Source organism: Buceros rhinoceros, unplaced genomic scaffold (genome assembly GCF_000710305.1).
Source record: "Buceros rhinoceros silvestris isolate BGI_N320 unplaced genomic scaffold, ASM71030v1 scaffold7503, whole genome shotgun sequence".
Taxonomy (NCBI): Eukaryota; Metazoa; Chordata; class Aves; order Bucerotiformes; family Bucerotidae; genus Buceros; species Buceros rhinoceros.
The window spans coordinates 3,747-5,913 of NW_010401744.1; the positions used below are offsets into that span (position 1 = coordinate 3,747).

General features: G+C 59.6%; 1 protein-coding gene across 1 annotated transcript in view; it reads right to left on the reverse strand.

The window, feature by feature from the left end:
- EPHB3 (EPH receptor B3) overlaps positions 1 to 2,167 on the reverse strand; it is a 16,459-nt gene that overhangs the window by 3,713 nt on the left and 10,579 nt on the right. The window contains exons 4-8 of the mRNA XM_010132370.1: positions 1,869 to 2,024; positions 1,382 to 1,717; positions 490 to 614; positions 160 to 319; positions 5 to 65 (exon numbers count right to left, since the gene is read on the reverse strand). Coding sequence (XP_010130672.1) covers positions 5 to 65; positions 160 to 319; positions 490 to 614; positions 1,382 to 1,717; positions 1,869 to 2,024 — 838 coding nt within the window. The remainder of the gene's footprint in view (positions 1 to 4; positions 66 to 159; positions 320 to 489; positions 615 to 1,381; positions 1,718 to 1,868; positions 2,025 to 2,167) is intronic.

The following is a 2,167-nucleotide window of genomic DNA, read 5'->3' on the forward strand; positions in this document are numbered from 1 at the left end:
CAGCAGCCCCGCCGTGGCCGAACCCACGATCAGAGGCAGCTCCTGGAAAGTCTTGCTGGTGGAGCCTGACAGAGGGAGAGGCAGGAATCAAAGTCAAGCCAGGGAAGGAGCAGGTGTAGGAGGGCTGTGGGATGGAGGCAGCCCAGTGCTGGTACCTACCACCCTCTGCAGTTGTCTGAAACTCCGTGGGGAGGCTGTACCGGCCATACCCTGCCACCGTGCGTGCCCGGACCTGCACCATGTACCGAGCATTGGCTTTCAGCCCGTCCAGCCGCACCGAGTTCTTCTGGCTGGTGACCGTGTTGGCGATACCATCGCCCTGGCCTTGCTGCAGGGGAGACATGTGGGTGTCACCTCTCTGAAGTGATCCCCCCTTTGCTGGCACCCACAGCCCCCAGGCACTATCTCTGCAGAGATCTCCGTTGCCATGGGACTGATGGCCAGACAAGGGCTGGAGGAGGGAAAAGGCTGCTCTGCCTCCTGCTTTACCTTCTCCGAGTACTTGATCTCATAGTCAAGAATGATGCCGTTGGGTCTCTCCGGGGGAGTCCATGACAGCGTCATGCTGTTCCCGGTGCTGCTGTGCAGGTGCATCGTAGGTACGGCAGATGGGGCTAGGAAAGAGGGCAGGAATAAGCCATGTGTGCCAGGCTCTCCCCTCCACCACCCCACACTGGCACAGGGTACTCTCTGCCTGGGGCCTGCTCAGATAACCTCTGTGGAATGGCACGGAAAAGCTTTGAGACTGGCATCCCACGTGTCTCTGTAGGTGTGTGACCTCAACATCCTTCACCCAAGATGACCAAGGGTAGCCTCAGAAACAGCACCAAGGTAATGCTTCACCCCACGCCTAGCTGTAAACTGGTCTGAGGAAGGGCTCTGCCAGCCCAACCTGGGGCTGCCTCACTTCCCTAGCCAGGAGCTTCGCACTCCACCCCACCGATGAGACCCGTGAAATCAGATCAGAGCACGGCGGCTAGAGATTACCAACATGCTGGAGCTGGGCCAGAGCAGGAGGAAGGAGGGAACAGAGAGCACTCATCTGGTTGTGAAGGTTTGGGCTAGTGCTGAGCCTTCTCAGGCCCACAGGGGAGAAATCTCATTTCCTTCCTCCTTCCTTTGCAGCAGGCACATCTCTGGGGTAGGTCTAGGAGATCCAGAGCTCTCCAGAGCATCTGCCAACCCTGTCCTTCTGCACTTGCATGCGTTCTGATCTCATCTCCTCCAGGGACACGCGTTAAATGGAGAGGAGGATTTACCCAAGGGATTATATGCAGGCGCAGAGAGCCAGTAACACGGCGGCACAAAGGACTGCAGCAAGAAACCCCTGCTCCGCTCTGCGGCGGAGAGCCAGCCCCTGCTCTCCAGCAGCTCCACTGACCTGCCTGGTTGGTGGTGATGTTGACGGAGGCGAAATGGGGAGAGTAAGGGCTCTTGCTGGAGATGCCATTTACGGCCTGGATCTCGAAGGTGTACTGGGTGTGGGCCATCAGGTTGCTGATGTAGATGCGACGTTCGGTGAGGCCGAGCTGGCGCGGCACGAACTCCACGTTGTCGTCGCAGCGTGTGCACAGGCGCCGCTCCACACTGCACCTCTTGCAGATGATGTTGTAGAGCAGGTCATCCCGCCCGCCCGTGTCCTGTGGCTCCCTCCACTCCAGCACCAGTGACGTCTCGTTCACGCTGGAGATGACGCTGCGGGGGGCGGAGGGGACGCCTGCGGAGGCAACGTGGGGGTCAGGCATGGCATGTTCCCATGCCAGGCTCAGCTCCAGTGTGGCACAGCAAACTCCCCCCACCCCAGGCATGGACCCCTGCTGCCTCCACAGCTCCTGTTGCCTCCTCTGCTCTCCCAGGGCAGGACTCACTGGTGCAGGCGCTGTCTGCGGGGTCCGTGTCTGCCCGGAAGAAGCCATTCCGACATGTGCAGACTGTTGCTGCTCCGGAGGTGGTCCGGCTGTTGGGAGGGCAGGGAGAGCAGGGACCTTCTCCCTGCTTAGACTTGAAGGTTCCTGGGCCACACGCTGGAGGAACAGAAGACAGACCTGAGTTATAAAGCTCACACAGAAAACATCCACCATTCACTCCGAGGCTGGGCAGATCCTTCAGTGCTCCCTGCCAAACCTCTGAACAATGGCTGGAGGACCACAGGCCACCTATAAGCCTT